The sequence below is a fragment of the Cyprinodon tularosa genome, unplaced genomic scaffold (genome assembly GCF_016077235.1).
Source record: "Cyprinodon tularosa strain WSP-4 unplaced genomic scaffold, ASM1607723v1 ctg115, whole genome shotgun sequence".
NCBI lineage: Eukaryota > Metazoa > Chordata > Actinopteri > Cyprinodontiformes > Cyprinodontidae > Cyprinodon > Cyprinodon tularosa.
Window position 1 is genome coordinate 287,539 of NW_024037948.1, and position 16,857 is coordinate 304,395.

Genomic DNA, 16,857 nt, shown 5'->3' on the forward strand with positions numbered 1-16,857 from the left:
ACTGGTCGATTTAACCACCTGACATGAAATGCAATTTGAAAGGGAAGTATCTTAACACTAATAAAAGATTTAAAGTGTTTATTCACGTGTTTTTACTAGTGGATTAAAATAAAGAAACTGATTTTGTAGCTACGATTATTGTATCTCTAAACATCTTAGAATATTGGGTATAATTGTTTTCTTTTTCAAATAAAATGTTATAATATCATACATTAATGAGTACATTTTGCGTAACTGCTAAAGCATTTTTTTACTCAACACAAATATCCATTAACAATCTAATGTTGGCCCTGGCTTAGCTGGAGTTCGGTTAAATGAATAATCAAATATCCGTATAAAAGTTAAAACTCTTTCAGTTTCAGTATGTTTCTCTTTCAGTTTAAAAACCAAGGCAAAGTTCATAATGAGGGAATTATCACTTTTCAAACAGACTCAGTGTGTTGGTCTGACACGTCACATCAGCATTCAATGTTATTATTGCTATTTATCAACTATGTGACACAAAAGCTGATAGATAAGCATATTATCAAAAAAGAAACTTTGCTTAAGTTGGTTTGACTGACCAGATACTACGGAAGAGGATTAGGGCCACTGAAAAAAAAAAATTACAGATTTTTAAATATTTCAGTTTAACATGGGAAAAAAGTCAGAATTCTGACTTTTTTTCTTCAGAATTCTGACTTTTTTTGCCCCAGAATTCTGACTTTTTTTTGCCTCAGAATTCTGACTTTTATCTCAGCATTCTGACTTTTTCCTCAGAATTTTGGATCTTAATGTAGATGGGCACCATGAAGGAAGAGATATGGCAGCACCCAGCTTCACTGACAAAGATGTTAGTTGTTTGAGAGGCCCAGAGACACATTATTGGAAAATGAAGAAATTAGGCAACTTTTTACATGCCTGAGGCGTCCCTGGTGATGCTATTTCATTAATGGAGGAGCAGAAGGTGATTAAAACAAGAGAGCTAGTCTCTAAAACAGACATGGATACGGCTTGATGCTAACATGTTTCTTAGCTGTCAGAATTCAGACAGAATTCTGTGAAAAAACTCAAAATTCTGAGCAAAAAATCAGAATTCTGAGATTAAACTCAGAATTCTAAGGCAAAAGTCAGAATTCTGAGGAAAAAGTCAGAATTCTGAGGAAAAAGTCAGAATTCTTATTTTTAATCTCATATTATACTCAAATAAAATTCAAAAATCAGTTAACTTATTACATTTTTTCAGTGGCCGTCATCCTTTTCCGTATTTACCAGATACAAATCCACATGAATGCTGTAACATTTTCATTCAAACCAAAAGACGCATTTTAAAATCATTTTACCAGCTTTATAAAGCAACTCCACCTTTAAAGGCCTTACTGCTTACATGTTTTATATTTTGTCATCAAATGCTACTTTTACTTTGAAATTGGAATATTTGGCCTTAACCTATTCTGACTGTATACTTGCAGTATACCAAATAATTAGTACAACCATTCAGACAATTTGAATGCTTTCCAGTGTATTGAGAAAGTAACCTTAGCTGTCAAACATATTAATACAGAGTTAGGAAGGTTTAAGCTGCAGGGATTTAAAGGCAGCTAACCAGCAGCAGCCTCAGCTGTCAAACCACGAACGTCAACAACGGCGCTCATCCTGCCGACCTCAGATCCACACTAAGCTGCTGGCGCACCGCGTTGGTTCTTATTGCATTAAATAAAAGACGGGAAACGGAGAAGTGAAGCAAAAACACAGAAACAACTCAACAGAACAGAAATGAAAACAGTAGCAGCCCGCTGGCTGCGGCGGTCATTCATGCTAGCAGCAGGTAGTGGACAAACGGTTCGCTACCTTCAGGCTTCGCTAGGGTCTCCACCGAGGTCCGTCAGGGAGGAAAAAGGGGGGGTATACGTCCGCTTTGTGTTTTAATAAATTACTATTGGTGTGAAGATGTCAGGGGGTCTTAGAGCCGCACAGGAGTCACACTAAAGGCTGCACCTTGCGAGGCAGTGACGCTGAAATTACACCTCAGTGACGGAGAGTCGCTTTCCTCCTTCCGCGTTGCAGCCCGTGCGCCGTGACGTCAGTCACTCCTCCTTCCTCCTTGATTATGATTTTCCTCACCTATTTTTTGAATGTAAATTTTCACAGATATTCTGGAAAGAAGTTGAGGTTTACATCATATCGCACTCCAACACACCAATTAAATTACAAGGCAAAGATATTATCTTACACTATACTAATAATGATAGGAAAATGCAACTCTTGGTTAACTTGTTTATTCTAATTGCAAAATTCCACATTCAAAAAACCAAATCTTCCCTGTGTTTGAAAATGTTTTTTTTTTTAAATTACTTAAATTTTATCCAAAGAATCAACAATCAAAAAATGTTTACACACTGTTAATGTAATTCAGGAAATATTTGGAGAAATGTAATAAAACTTGCCCTTTTTTTTTTTTTAAATCTCTTCTGTTATTTATTTAAGTTAAATTATGTTATGTCTTAATTCTAACTGTACTCCATCATTGAACAGTTATTTTGGTTCTATATCCTGTGATATTTTTTGTCAATGTTTTGTAATTTGCAACTCCTCAATAAAGGTTTGGATTGGAAAAAAAAGATTATGATTTTCCTTTTATAAGTAAGAAAACAACCAACAAAAGGTTAAGAAATTAAATTTTTCACCAACTTGTATATTTTATTGGTCCAACACTTTTGAAAATATAAATTGGAAGTGGACTTGGTTGATTCTTAAAAAATACTTAATAAACAATAAAGTAAGAGAAATTTCTTATAAAATTATTTATAATGTTTATCCTGTTAAAGCATTTTTGATAAAAAAAAAAAAAAGATATAAATGGGTTTTGGACCCATTGTGTACTTTTTGTAAAAATAATGAAGAAAAGCTTATTGATCTTTTTTGGGATTGCAATTATACCAAAATAATTTTGGAGAAATATGTCTTTTTTTTTTCCATCAAAAAATATCTTAACATTAAGGATGTTTTGTTTGGGATGGAGAAATGTGAACTTGTCAAAACAGAATTTTTATGTGTTATAAATTGTTTTATTATTTATGGTAAATATCATATTCACACCTCCAAATATTTACAACAAACACATAATTTCCAGATTTGATCATCTTCTATTAATATCTATATAGAATCCTTAAAATTTAGTTCAAATGCTAAAGCCATGACAATATAATAATTATTACTGCCCTCAAAGAATTATAACACTCAAGCATGGATTTGATTTTGACATTTTAAAATGATAGTTCTGTTCTGTAAAGCCCTTTGTTGTTTTATATATTTGTAATTATTAATGTTCTATATTGTACATGTGTGTTATTTTTTTGCAAAAAAAAATAAATAAATCCTCCTCCTCCTGCTGCTTCTCCCTGCTTCAACCACAGCATCCTCCGCTCGTGGTCAGGGCAAGTCCAGTTTACTTTTCATGTGTGCTCAGAACAGAAAACTAACAAACACAAAAAGCAACAATGAAAAAAAAACAGGACAAGAGCGCATTTAATACAGCAAGTGAGGCACACAGCGAAGGTTGCAGACCCCTGATCCAACAGATGAAAAATGGGATCCTATTTTAGTAAGACTGAAGCTAAATAACTGTTGAACCAAATGCAAAGGAGAAATATTAAATTAGTCCAAGGAATAAATTTAATGCAATTCAGTTTATTTATATAGCGCCAATTCACAACACATGTCATCTCAAGGCACTCTACAGTTCACCAGATCATACAGTCAAATTAATTCAAAGTTTTCTATCTAAGGAAAACCAGTTTCTTGCATCGACTCATTGACTATTCAGTAATCCCTCACACTAAGCATGCTTGTAGCGAAAGTGGAGAGGAAAAACTCCCTTTTAACAGGAAGAAACCTCCAGCAGAACCAGGCTCAGTGTGAGCGGCCGACTGGGGTTCAAGGAGACAGAATCAAAGATACAAAAGCAGCTGTAAAAGGCGGCCCCAAATCACTTATGATCATAGGTATCAAAAGTATTAATTTTTACTACTCAAGTAGAAGTAGAAATCCTACTGTTTAATAACACTTTTGTAGAAGTTGTAGAAGAGTATCCACTTCAGCTTTTTACTCAAGTAAAAGTGTAAAAGTGCAATTTTAAAACCACATAAAGTGTAAAGGTAATGCAGGAAAAAAAGTAAGGACATATGCTTTACTGCACTTCCTTTTAGGACATTTTTCTGCAATTCTGGATGATAATTTCCTTACACCTAATTTTCTAAGTTTTATAATTGTAACAATGTCAAATCTAACTTTGCATCATCTTGAAAAAAAAAAATCTGTTTTTTGTTATGTAGTGAACAGCAAGATGGTACAGCACCAACAACATTGTCTGGATGAAACAAGTTATTTTGATGGTTTTTCTTTTTTTAAATACCAACAGGCCATAAAAAAATAGCTTAAAGCAAACAAAAATAACAATTCTATTTTCAAAATGTAAGGAGTAAAAAGTTGTTAAAAAAAAAAAGATTACTCCAGTAAAGTATAGATAGCCAAAATGTCTACTTAAATAAGATATACATGGTCTAAAATATATATATATAAAAAAAGGTGTTGAATAAGTGTATTTGCACTTTGAGTAGGTAATTATGGTGATCTGACAAAGGAATGTGTTTTTGCTTTTAAAACCTAGGATTATTTGTTGGCCCCTGTTGGAACCTGTCTAGAATTTCCCAAAGAGGGCTTGTTTATTGAGTTTCACCCAAAATGGGTAAAACTTTCTCGTTTGGCAAATAAGGCACCAACATATAAAGGAAGCTTTTTATGTCTCTTTGTGTAATATTTTTGCATAGTAAGATCATAACGTATACAACTTGAAATTTAGATGGCAAATAACACAAAAGAAAATGCTTAGTTAAACCGAAGAAACTGTAAGAAAATGTTGATTATATTAAAAAGTATATAAAATGCAGATCTTTAAAAGGACTATTATTCTGATGCAACTGTGCTGAAATATGCCAACCCAAGGTATGATGGGAAAATAATGGCTTATTTCATTCCAGAGCTTTGATTCACAAAATTGGGGCCATGATCCCACTTGGGGTCACAGATCAACAAGTATGGAGTCTTGAAATCCTTTAACTTTGAAGCATTTTTAGGTTAAAAGATATCAAAACATCACTTACAAATAGAAAAAAAACAAAACAAAAAAACAAATATAGATCAGTTGTATATATGGTTAACAGGGTTTTAGAAATGTTTATATTGAGACCATTTTTGGTTTCCTTTTGTGGGTCATATGCTACAAAATTTGGGAACCTCTGCTCCACAGAACCAGGAGTCTAATTTAAATGGATGTTTCATTCATTGATGCATTTATATATTATGCATTTGAGAACATATATTTGTTGACCATAAGACAGCTTGGGAACGAAGGCGGACTTTCTATTTCAGGTCTTCAGAAGAACAGTGTTTATAAAAGGAAATGGAAACAAAAAGGAACAATTTTGCTTTGTGTGTATTTAAGTTGATGCACATTACTTGGTATTTTTCCCTACTTGAGCTGATCAGTTGGCTGAGGTACACATTATGACACATGAACAGCTTTTTCCAGATCTGGCAACGTAATCATGTGGTGCATGGTTGCCAGATTTCCTATTTTCTTGCTTGCATCTCAGACATTTAGCTTTAGCTGGACAATTTTGATATAGGCAAACTTGGGAGAAAAAACATGTTGTCTCACATGCAAATGAAGTATGGAAAGAAAAAAAAAAAGTAAAATGAGATGAAGGTTCCAGCACCGAGTCTGTCCGTAGAGAGCACGCAAACTTAAACATCCACATAGAGAACACTATAACCCTTCTATTTAAAAAAACAACTTTTTCTTCTTTTCAGAATGACATCTGACATTTCTCTGACAGCTTTGTGTAATCTTGGCTTTGTAAAGAATGATAATCTTAATGTTTGGACCAGATATTGTAGATTTGAGAATGTATCTAATGAAACAGACTCCTAAAAAAAAAAAAAAAATCATTTTTATTTAGCACCTAATGTGAAGCTGCAAAATAAACATGTTTTTCACACTTAATTGTTGCATTTTTATCTATCCAGCTTTCCCTCTGATGCAAAGTTTTTCTTAAATCAAGTTTACTGCCTATCTTTTAGTTTTCCCTTTTTTTCATTATGCTCGATAATGTGTCAGCTTTGCTTGTTTACCTATTTCACTTTTTTTTTTCGTGACACTTTTCCTATTTTTTTTTTCTATTTGTGTTTAATCTAATTGAGGGAATAAGCTTAATGGTAAATAAAACAATCACCAAAGGTGCCGTTTTAAATTATGAAAGAAAACTTTTTTTTCCCCATACATACATAATATTTTATGAATTATGCGTCTTCATTATCTCTTATACCTGTGTGATACAGAAAGTGTTATACCGGTACCCATATCTGTTTTCTTGGAGGACAGTTTGTTCTAAAAAGTGATGTCAGACAAAAAAAAAACTACAATAATAAGGTACGGTAGTTGATGAGATAATACCTAAAAGAAACAAGCTATTTTTTAGATACCTTTGTCTGAGTTGTAAGAATTTTATCTTACAGATAAACAGATGACATCTTAAATACAACTGAATGCTTATCATAGGTGGAATCACATCCCCTCAGATAAAGCCTACATATTTCCAAATATTTATTACCATTCAACAGTAAATAAACATTAAAAATACCATTAAAATAGCAGCAGAAGCTTACTAAGCATCACTTATTCCATATTGAACACAATTCAGAATAGTTTCAGTTAAATAATAGCTCTCTGAGAGGTTCAATAGAGTGGGGATCTTGGCTCCTCCAGAGAAATCCAGTGTTTCCTAGGTGGTTATCCCCCCCCCACACACACACACACACACAGAGAAAAGGTATCTGTGCTCTTTTGTTTTGGATTACCTTCTTGTTTCTAATAACAGAGCTGACATGCCAAAAAGCATACATTCGGTCTAATCAATGCAAAAGAAGCTCTCCCAGAAATGTGGAGCTTGTCAAAATGCATTCTGACCATCTGAAGATTTTTTATCGGAGTGTGAACATCTATGGAGCACACTATAGTTCAATATGCCACAGATGGCAAGTTTAGCCTGAATGGTTTCTGATAGTTTGCTCGGTTCTTCTTTCATCCATCCTATCAGTCTTATAAATATCACAGGAACACAAATCTGATATTTTACTTCAACACTGGTGGCCATGTTTCTGCACCCCTCTGACAGCTCTCACTTATTTCCTCAGCCCATGATCATAGTCATGCACACAGCGATACCAAACTATCCAGCAGCATCTTTATTGTTTTTCAACAGGCTGAATCCCTAATGAAGAGCTTACATTTTTATACCAATCTATAATAAAAGCTTTAATAAGCAGACAAACACTGCATTGAATAAATTACATAGAATCCACTTTAAAATAGAGTTTGAAGTAAATATTCAGAACATAGTCGTTATTCATAGAGCTGGTTTCCTTGGCTGAGCAGCTGTCAACATTTCCAACTTTATGAAAATGCAAATTTCTGACTACAGTAGTTTATTTGCTGAAAAGTGCCTGAAATGGAAAATTACTTTCCTGCCAGGTCTACAAGCAAACAGCTTCAGTATGCTCTGAGCATTCTGCTGAGGACCATGATTAGAATCCAAAGTCAAAGCATGACTTGGGTTCCAATACAATCTTCAAGGAGAGCCCTCCCCCCATTAAACACATATTAGACCAATTTGATTTAAAATGTTTATTCATTGAAGCACCTACACAGCAAAAAAATATAAACCCTTTCCATATCTTAACGTACCATACAGTATATATCAAATTCACCAACACCACATCCAACCCTCATAAGAAAACACATGATTAGAGTTCCAATAAAAGATTGTTATGAAGCATTTAAAGTTTACTTTTCTGGATACGAAGCCCATTTTCACCACAAAACAGCTCATAAACAGTGCAATTGTGATTAAAGGCTCAGGTGTCCGCTTGTCTCACTTCTTTTAAAACATTGCACTTGAACACTAGTTTGAAGAACATAACGTTTGCAGACATGCTACAGCTCACTAAAGTGCAATCTCATTAAACAAGAAGCCAATCTGTGCATTTGAGTACCAGATCTACCATTTAAATCCAATATATAGGATGCATCATTATCTGAAGTCCAATAGGTTAAGCATTATGACGTGCTACAAGTCCTAACCAATATTGCATATAAAAGAACATTCAGCCATTTGTTTTGAAATGGATACATTCTGTGCAAGAATCAAACTATGCTCTCGCTGCCAATTAATAAATGCATAGATTTTGGAGTGAGTCAATTAAAAAACAAAAAAATGATTTCAGCTTTGAGGACTGGATGGACAACAGATACAAACACATGGGACATCATAAGCCTTGAATCATAGAAATCAAATAATTCACTTTGAAATGGGAGAAAATGTCTGTTAATAGTTAAAAACAAATTTATTAACATTTTATACACCAAAAGCAAAAAATGTTATACAACACTATGAACAGGAAGAGAGGAAGTTGGTTCAATTTAAACAAAATAAATCCCTTGACAAAGGCAGATAACCAGGCCAACATATCCATACAGTAACACCCAACATTTATCATGTAGTGTACTTTATTTCACTGAAAAATACAGATTATGTACAGTTGAAAAATGTCAGCTTAATGTCCTACATAAATAAAACAATTTAGATAATCACCTATATTGAGAAAAATGGAAGTTTAAAGATCAACCCAAGCGGTTTCTGTCAGGAAAGGGACAGCAGTTAAGGTTTTCCAGGGCAGAGTGACAGAGGTAGGTAGCATCAAGCCACAATCTGGGCTAAAAACCTGAGAAACACAGAAACTGGTTACCCTAACCCTCCAGAAATCACAAAATATACACAAGATGTACAAACCAAACCATGTGCAGACAATATCTAACAACAAATGTGTGTAGTCCAAGCAAACCTTTCAGCCCATCTACTGAGCTAATATTCATTACCCACCTAGTCTACTCCTTGACCGGCAAACCTGATGGTTGTGCACCAGACTTAAGGTACCATTTTGTGATAGCACTTTTTGGACGAACCTGGATAAATGCTTTCTTTAAACTCTTAAAAGGCTGTGAGGTGACAAAGCAGTGTGTGTTGCACTTTAAATAAGCACCAGAGCCAAAAAATTTTGGCTGTTCATCTGCTATTAAGCAGTAGACTGGTACCTGGATAACACCGATGTAAAGTTAGTGTTCTGTGCATTTAAAAAAAAAAAAAGGTGACATTCACATTATCTAACAAAAATAGAACGGCTTGTGAATGCAAGACACCCATAAATTTACAGCTGTGCTAATATTTAACAAAAAAAAAAATAATCAAAATAAGCAGTGATGAAAGTGTTGGATTTTGTGCATCAATTTACTCAATGTGCAAAACAGCTAAATGTGACACTGAAACTAGTAAAAGTAGTGTTTTCACGGATAAACTAGAGTAAACTGGTAGGTATAAAAGCAATACGCAATACTGCGATAACTTTCCATAATGGGTTTAAAAAAAAAAAAAAAAAAAGGCACAAAGGCATGATCTTCAAAACAAAAACCCTTTATAAGATCCTGCCATGGTACATCTAAACATGTGCTGCTACTTCCACACATAAAGCCACCCAATCCCAACAAGCACTATAAAAAAAAAAAAAAAAAAAAAAAAAAAAAAAAAATAACCTAGACTATTAAAGCAGTGTCCCAGTGTAACATATATCATGTTAAAACAAAGATTTAAAGCGACTACCAATTCTGTAGCCAGCTGAGTAACATCTGAGCCCAGCTGGTAAATAAAAGCAACGATTCAGATACAGAGACTTTGGTTTGTAAAAATGACCTTTCATATCAATCTCCAAAGTCCTCTACATGTGAACAGTTAGTTTGGAGCAGCTTTCAGTCATAGACATGTGGGGGAAAAGGAAAAATAAAATTTAAAACACCTTGATATCTGGCTCATCTTAAAAAAAACAAGAGGGTTCAGTTTTACCCTCACATGACAAACCACCTCATAGCTCTTCACAGAAAATACCCCCCAGAACAATTGTAAGCCCATCAGCTTCCATCTTTCCTCAGAAGGTCAGTTTCTTAGCAGTGATGAACTCCTCAAGCTGGACCTTACCGCTGCCCATGAGACCAAAGGCTGGAAACATCGTTCCCGAACAGTCGACCTGCCTCTCAAAAAGGCACCTCATGGTGTCTGCGTCATAAAAATACACCCGATGCGCATCATAGTCCAAGCATATACCCAAGCGCTGCGGCATGGGGAGGACTCGATTGCCTGGGTCGCCAGATGATACGTTTGCATTGGAAACAGATGAGGAAGAAGAGGCCTTGGGGATGAAGAGTTTGCCCATGCCCAGGGTGATGAGGGTGAAGGGCTGGGAGAGTTCGTAGCATGCGTCCTCGCTGCCACTGTCATGCCCGCTGTCATGGTCATACCTGGAGAAAGACGAAAAGTTTGGAGGATTTCTTTGTCAGTTTGCTCCCAATATTTCCTTAATGACTAAAAAAGTTCATGGTTACATTGGCAGTCAGTATTTTACTATTGCAGATGGCCAGGCTGGAGTCAGTCACTGTCCTGGATTTACAGCACTTCTGCATTTCCTGCAGCTAGTTATGTACAACCAATTATTTGTATAATTCTTCAACTTTTGCAAACTTTGCAAGCAAAATTAATATTTATCAAACCATTTTCTGGGCATTTGAAAAGCTTGACTGTGCTTTAATATTAAATAACCTCAGTGTAAGACATCCATATCCTTTATGCTCCCCATTAATAAACATTCAGACATGTTTCATGAACCCTGCCTGCATGTGTTAATGTCCAGACTTTGTACAGTGGACTAAGTTGATCTTAATTTGTTTCAAAATAATTGTGTAGATGAAAGTCTGCTTGAATCTGATTCAATATAAACCATAAAATAAATGAACATTCAAAATGTAACAAAGGAGAACATGAATATAGAGAGTTAAAAAACATCATGTCCTCTGTTTTAAGTTGCATTTATGAGAGGATTGAGGGTATTTTTGACCAGGTTCCTGTTCATTCTTATGTTTGGCATGCAGAATACTGAAGGCTTTTTAGGCCTCATTTTATTTCTGTCAATTTGAACATTTAAAATTCTAATTACTTTTCATACTTTCAAGGGAAAATCTTTGCTTATGTTTCATTGCATACTTAAAGGGGTTAAAAAAAGGATCTTATTAAAATTCATGTAAAAAATAATTCAAAAGGTTAAGAGAAAATGTCAGGGCTAGTCTGACTATAGCTAAGTATTTTAAAACTAAAACAATATAGTAAAAGCCAAGTTGATGTCCTTCACATGTTTTTTGCCTGGTGGCTAATAATGAAAACTGGAAAAAAACAAAAACAAAGAAAAAACACGTTTTTTAAGCCTAACATTTATTTCCTCATACATAATTTTCTGCCAATTTATTGACAAAGTTTTTTTGCCGTTTAATGAAACAGATTGCAAATACCACAGTTTAAGATTTTAATGGTCAAAATAATGAGTTTGACATAACAGGTGTTAATCCAGTGAGAAAGGCTTAAGCCTTTAATGAGTTCACACTGGCTCTCTTGCATAACAGGATAATGTATGCAGATTTATATCAATTAAACGGACTCCTGCTTTTATTTATATGTTCTACGTAACAAACAGGAATAGATTCAGCTTGTTGGATTAAAGGGAAAATCATTAATTCGTCTCACATACCTTGGGCTGCTGGTGTCTCTTGGATTGTGGAACCATTCAATCAGCTTGGTGTCAGAAGCTACGCCCACCTTAACCATATAAGAGTATGGCTCCACCTTAAAGGCCCAGTAGTGTCTGCAAAAGAAAAGCCTTTTAGCCATTTTCCTCCCACTCCATCAGCATGCTCATGTTACAGTGAAACATGTTTCACACAAATTCTTTGCACACCTCCCCTGAGAGATGCCGGTGTCCCCAATGATGTAATCCAGACCCAGGTAGCTGCCCATTTGCACTCGTTCTGCTGCAAGGAGAAAAGCCATGCCTGCCACGCTCTCCACCGTGTCTCGTCGATTGTTCAGGATGAGGCGCTCAGTGCTAAATCCACACTTATCGCTGAACAGAAAGCTAAAAACTGCACATGAAAAGAGATCAAACTGTACGGTTAAAGGTGGTAAATCAGGAACAAAAGTCATAATTTGTCCCCTTCAGGTGAAACCTTGAGGATTTGTTAAAAGACTTGTTGCAGAAGCTGACACAAGAGGGCGCTAGGACACCAAGTTAGAATATTTAAAATGGCCTATACACAAGAATCTTCATTTCTTATCTCCTGTTCATATTCAAAAATAGCAACTGGTTAAAATTAATAGCAATCTATAAATAAATAGCCTTCAGGCCCAAGGCCATGATTATAGAGATCCAGGACGACGTGTTCACTCAGGCATCCCACTGCACACTGAAGTTTTCTGCAGGCAAAGCCAAACTGTATGTGTCTGGGAAGACCGTATACCAACTAGGGCATGAAAATAATAAACAGATTAGGGGTGAACAGCATCTATGCCACAGCAATAAGGTTAGCTTTAATAACAAGTGTATGCCAACAGCCAAGTAGGAGATGCCTGAAGAAGAAAATGAAAGTCAAAGTAATCTTGTGTTTACCACTGATGTAATGTGGACTGAATATGGGTTAGCAGTATATGTACCAGCAGTTTGTTTGTTCGGCTTTTCTGCAAGTATAATTCTATAGTGTTTAACAGATGGGCACATTAAAGATCTGGAAACATCCAATGTCCTTAAGTTATTGAGCTAAATCTGATTTCTCCACTGGAAACTTAAAGGTATAGTGGAGGATTTTGATACATTTTATAAAAGACCTGCCCTCTCCACTTAATATAAAATAATAATACTACACATGAACAACCCTGTACCCGCTCCCGAGAGGGAACACCTATTAAACACGTGTACGAGTCAATTTCTCTTCGTGCACGCTCCGTTTAAAAGTTGCTTTTTGTGTCGCTCATACAAAGCTTAAAAAGAGAAAAGATTTGCAATTTTTCTTCTCCGTCAGACTTACCACCAGTAAGTGAAAATGGAGACAAGCACGTAGGATGGCCTTACGTAAACATATCACAAGAATGATTGACAATTAGGAGGACCACTTATTTTGATGATCCACCTTGAAAAAGAAAGTCGTCCACTATACCTTTAAGGCAACACAAGTCTTTAAAAGGCTGTTATTGATGCTTAAAACAAGCACATTACTTTTAACTCAGTTTGCATATCAGTAATACACAAGAACAAGTATGTAAAAGTCCAAACATGGAAACATTTAAATATTGGTGATGCTTTGCATCTCCTTAAAATTACATAGGAATTTACAAGTTGCACTCAGTCTTTTAGACACTGATGCTGACCATGAAATTGACTGGAAGAGTTCCAATCTATGTTTGATTTCTAAATTTTTGGTAGGTTTTGGACAAATTTGCTTGTTTCAGTGAGAAATGATGCCAAGAAGATGTGCCAGCAGTTTGCTTTTCCAAGCTTTCAGACTAGACTCTGGCTGCCACACAATAAAAAAAAAAAAAAAAAAAAAAAAAAAAAAAAAAAAAAACACAAAACATGGTGACGAAGGAGTAACCATCTGCTTCAGGATTTCTTCAATAGAAGCTGCAACAATTGGATATTTAAAAAAGGAGCCAATCTGTTCATCTTGATGTTAAAAAAAATATATGGTTAAAATTCTCAGAGTTGCTCCCAGAAGCTGAAGAGAAAAAGAGCTTAGCTGCTGCCACTTGAGCCAAAATGAGGCCACAAACAGGATTGTGGCTCCAGTAGTCTATTTGCTTGTTAATTAATGCATGTGACACAAACAATCCATCCAAGTGTTTGGACTTCGGGTAATTAAGTGAAATGTCCAAATTTATTTTCCTTCTTGGTGCTTTTCTAATGCAGTTTTTTATTTATTTATTTATTTTTTTATGTACATGTTCATCTGAATTAGAACATTGCAGAAAAAAAAGGTAATTTTAGCTGATAAATATTTCTAACCAAACTGAATTACTAAATAATAAAACCTTTTTAACAGAGGTTGAGGCCTAAACACCATTGAGCAAAAAGAGAAATTGTCCTGCAGATTGTTACTGGCTCCCCTCACATGCAGGACCAACCAAAACACCGTTTTGGTTTTTGGCACAAAAAATAGATTATTTTTCATCTTGTTTATTGTGCTGGGAAAGCAAACAAATACTGACCATCTAGTTTAGTTGCAGACTAAAATTTCAGAAAGGATAGTTTAGAAGTGAGAAGAAGGCCTGCATAGCAGTTAAACACTTTCAGAGTTCTGGCATTAAAGTTGCAAGTAGCATTTAAACTGAAAAAGAACTTGAAACATAATAACATTTCATACACCAAAATCAGTAATCATATATTTTAACCTAATAAATAAGGACTAGATGAGGATCTTCTTGTGTCTCAGAATTTGATCCATCATGTGCCCTCTGTCTTAATGTCACCATCAGTGTTTTTCTATAAACAAACTGGTCTCCAACTGGAAAGTTTCTCTTTATGCTCCTGATTCCCATCCGTTTTATCACAGCTGTTACATCATAGCATTATTAGTATGTATATAGGGTTTTTTCCTTGTCTGTCCGACTCATTGCATTAAGCAGCCATGCCTGGAGATCTGGTGAAGCACATGTAATGATCCCTGAAAAAAGCTACTCAAGTTCAGTAACAACGTATTTACATTTAAGTTATTTGAACAGGCTATTAAACAAAGTGTTGGTAGATGTGACGGAAAACTGGGCGGACCTGAAACCCATTTTGAATAGCAGGGCGTCACCAACATGGTGGCCTCAGGGACCAGGGCATCATCAAGGACCACATAAGGAGCCTTGAGCCCCTGATAAAAACAGTACAACTCACCTTTGAGATGCCTCTAAAATGTTGCCGATTTTATTTTTCTTAATTGTACTTGCATTACTTTTACTATAGAGATTTGAAAATGACGATATCTTAAAAGAATATTAGAAATATGTTTTTCATCTAATTTAGGTGAATGCCCACTACTCCAGTTTATGGATCAATATTGGCAGCCCTTCATATTATCAAGTAAATATGAATATATTTTATTTTATTATCCGCTTCAAAAGGGTTGGCGATTCCTGATCCACAGACTAGTGTCAAGAGGAAAATGAGACTCCAGACCCAAGAATGCAGACAAATGGATCCACAATAACCTGTGTGTGCTACCTACTCACAGACCTCTGTGGTAGCATGCACTGATTAACTAAGCACAGTATTTCTAAAATGTGCAGTAGACGAACATACTATCTAGTAGCCTACAAATAAAAACCCTGTAATTGTTTTTTTCCCCCCTTCCTCCAAAAATGTAAAAACGAATAAAACCCTTTAAACTTCAAATAAAAACTAGAAACCTTTTTTAAAAAGAAAAAAAATATCCTTGAAAATATGCTTGAAGTAAATCATCGTTTGATAAATATAGCAAACATTACATTAGCTGCATCGCTATAAATGAAGACATTGTTTAGTTTATTCCACCGTTTGACCAGAAACTTAAAAAAAAAAGGTTTAGCTTATCTGCTGTAGAAGAAAACAAATGATGAAAAGGGAAAGTTAACTTACCAGGAGCAGGTGGAGTGTGAAAGGAGACCTCTGGGCTGTAAGGGCTAAACATGGAGTTTCTGCAGCTTCGAACTCTGAAGGCGTATCGACTGTCTGGCTGCAGGTCTTGCACCACAGCACTGGATCCATACACCCTGTCTGTAGCCCTCCAGACACAACCGTCCTCAGTATCCTCATGGGATGGGGGCTGGCTTGGTCCACCAAGTCTGGAACACAGCACTGTAGTATCAACATTTCTTTTCATAAAAGTGCGCGGAGTGACCAACTCTCCACAATAATAACTGAACACACTTGCGGTACTCGAGAACATGGTGATCGGTTGGTAGATGGTCATCTGGCAGCCTCCAGCAGATCGACGCCTCGTTATAAACTCTGCTTTGGGAGAAGTCAATCAGAGGAGGATCTGGAACTGGTCGGAAGATGAGAGAAAAAATAAAAAATAAAAGCTAGAAATGACAAGGTCATCCAAATTCTTAGGGGTAAATACTTCTTTGAGTTTGTTTCAGGTAAGGCAAAGACTACAGAATCATGCGAGGTGTTGTCCTTCAGGATCAACGTGGATTTATAAAAATAAAGCTTTAAAAAGGATTATAAAACAAACTTTATCTTTTCCCATCCAGCAGAAAGGTTTAGATGATTTTGCATAATGGAGCTTAAAAGGTTTTCATGAAGCTGCCTGGAAGTGAAATAAGCAACAGCATCCACAGCATTGATGGCATATCACCCTTCCTGTTAACCTTTCCTCCATTGATCGGTCTCCTTATTTACAAATATTTCTCAATTTACAGGAAGGAAAGCTTTCCAGAGCTGCAAAATCTGTAGCTTTAAAAACATTCATGGTCTTTATTTTATTTTGGTTTAAAATGTTTCTGCCTGAGCTTTCTTATAGCATGTTCAAACTTAATCAGAAAATTTAAATAAGACAACTATAATACATTTGTCTTCATTAAGCCTGAAGTGAATTATTACACAAATACTGCAAACTATTTAAACAAATCAAAATAAATCAGTTATTTCATTATAAACAGTGAATACAATGGAGCCTTCTGCTTCCTCATAGTATCAGCTGGGTTTTATATGGAGCAGTTCTACGTTAACCAAAGCTTCATCTACAAAGACTTGGATTCATTCACTGCAGCACAGGAAAGCCTCCACAGCATCTTTCTGGCCTGAATACAGAGAGTGAGTCACTGCAGCAGAGGCCTGCAGGCAGTAAAGATTAAAGCAACACCAATA

At 35.5% G+C, this 16,857-nt stretch overlaps 2 protein-coding genes across 14 annotated transcripts in view; both read right to left on the reverse strand.

Annotated features, from left to right (window-relative positions):
• Positions 1 to 2,051, reverse strand: part of ccser1 (coiled-coil serine-rich protein 1) — a 204,336-nt gene extending 202,285 nt beyond the window's left edge. For all 5 annotated transcript variants that reach the window (XM_038305276.1, XM_038305285.1, XM_038305293.1 and 2 more), the window contains exon 1: positions 1,831 to 2,051. The gene's annotated coding sequence lies outside the window, so the exon portion shown is untranslated. The remainder of the gene's footprint in view (positions 1 to 1,830) is intronic.
• Positions 2,052 to 7,708: 5,657 nt separating this feature from the next.
• trim36 (tripartite motif containing 36) overlaps positions 7,709 to 16,857 on the reverse strand; it is a 32,399-nt gene continuing 23,250 nt past the window's right edge. For all 9 annotated transcript variants that reach the window (XM_038305396.1, XM_038305340.1, XM_038305331.1 and 6 more), the window contains 5 exons: positions 15,913 to 16,030; positions 15,622 to 15,827; positions 11,929 to 12,112; positions 11,722 to 11,835; positions 7,709 to 10,444 (listed from right to left, as the gene is read on the reverse strand). In XM_038305396.1, the coding sequence (XP_038161324.1) occupies positions 10,075 to 10,444; positions 11,722 to 11,835; positions 11,929 to 12,112; positions 15,622 to 15,827; positions 15,913 to 16,030 (992 nt within the window). In that variant the 3' untranslated portion in view covers positions 7,709 to 10,074. The remainder of the gene's footprint in view (positions 10,445 to 11,721; positions 11,836 to 11,928; positions 12,113 to 15,621; positions 15,828 to 15,912; positions 16,031 to 16,857) is intronic.